The 1,455-nt window shown below is 45.8% G+C and overlaps 1 protein-coding gene across 1 annotated transcript; it reads left to right on the top strand.

Annotated features, from left to right (window-relative positions):
* Positions 1-66: 66 nt before the first annotated feature.
* LOC121939812 (collagen alpha-1(I) chain-like) lies at positions 67-1,430 on the top strand (the record flags this gene model as incomplete). Its single annotated transcript, XM_042482757.1, has 3 exons — positions 67-174; positions 611-766; positions 1,182-1,430. Coding segments are annotated over 3 exons (513 nt in total), but the record flags the coding sequence as incomplete, so codon positions are not given.
* Positions 1,431-1,455: the final 25 nt, after the last annotated feature.

Genomic DNA, 1,455 nt, shown 5'->3' with positions numbered 1-1,455 from the left:
TATTATTGTTGTTGTTGTTATTATTATTGTTATTGTTATTATTAAGTTCACGACTTTGTCTTGCAGGACCTCCAGGAGGTTTGGGACCTGAAGGTAAACCTGGCCCAGACTGTAAGAGTCCGATCCTGGGGCCGCGTGGAGATACTGGTTGTACTGGACCAGATGGAGAACCAGGTCAGACTTTAAGGTTAACCCCTTAAGGCCCGCTTTAATATTACACACACTTATATCACTCTGCACACAAAAATCAAGCTTTAAAAAGACATCATACATTAATATGATTTCTTTCTTTCATTAAGTTTATTTTTTAACCATCAGTTTGAATGGGTTTCAATGGAGCATTTTTGGACCTGAACAGTCTGAATGTAACTATTTAGTTTCCACAGTGTATTTTAGACTTATTGTAGGAGCTGAGCTGCAAATTCACTGATTACACTCAGATACACAATCTGGACTACATTTAGGACACATGCATCAACACACACACAGAGTTATTAATAAAGGATGAAAAGAGACTAAAATGCGACAAACAGTCCTTAAAGGGTTAATTAATTAGCTTTGAGTCAGAAAATCACCCTGCGTGACCTCTGACCTTTGTTTGGTGTCTCAGGGTGTGCTGGTGAGGTCGGGGACCCTGGTCTGAACCCTCCGGTGCCTGGAGACGATGGGGACAACGGGGACACAGGGTGCCAGGGGCCGGTGGGCCCAAAAGGATCTGCGGGGCCCAGAGGACTGCCAGGCATCCCTGGAAATCCAGGAGTGAAAGGTTAGAGGCTCCATGTTACTGACACATGTTTAAACAGCGCTCCCACGGTCATGGAAAAGCTGGAAAAGTCATGGAATTTCACTTTCACAAGTTCCAAGCCTGCAAAACTCATGAAATAAATCAAAATCTTTGAAAGTTTTGGAAAAGTCATTGAATTATTAACCCTTTGAAAGCTGAGGAACTTTTTCAGAAGAGAAATGAGCTGAAAAAAATAATCATTTTGTAACATAGTCTTAAATGTACATATGCATGTATAATTATAATAATTATAAATCTAGTTTCCCCTTTTTTTACGCAAACATGAGAAAACATTTTGTTTCAGTGTGTTTCAGCTGATGTCAGGACGCCTCATCGTGGACTGTCTCTTTCTTACGTGTGTGTGTGTGTGTGTGTGTGTGTGTGTGTGTGAGATCAGGCATTCGGGGATCTCCAGGTCTGATGGGACTTCCTGGTAATCGGGGTCCCAGAGGTTGCACCGGTGCAAGTGGGCCTCCGGGACCGAAGGGTTTTGCTGGACCCATGGGTCCAAAGGGGGAGAAGGGCCGAGTGTCCCCCTGCCCCACCTACCCTCCAGCGACACAGGGGCCCCCAGGACCCCCAGGCCTCCCCGGTCAGCCCGGAGATGTCGGCCTCGAGGGAGAGGTCGGCAGAAGAGGCGCAAAAGGTGAGACATGAGGGCCGGTCCAGAG

This window comes from Plectropomus leopardus, unplaced genomic scaffold (assembly GCF_008729295.1).
Source record: "Plectropomus leopardus isolate mb unplaced genomic scaffold, YSFRI_Pleo_2.0 unplaced_scaffold6166, whole genome shotgun sequence".
In the NCBI taxonomy this organism is placed as follows: Eukaryota; Metazoa; Chordata; class Actinopteri; order Perciformes; family Serranidae; genus Plectropomus; species Plectropomus leopardus.
Note: the sequence above shows the minus strand (reverse complement) of the source record. Positions and strands in the feature narration are given on the sequence as shown.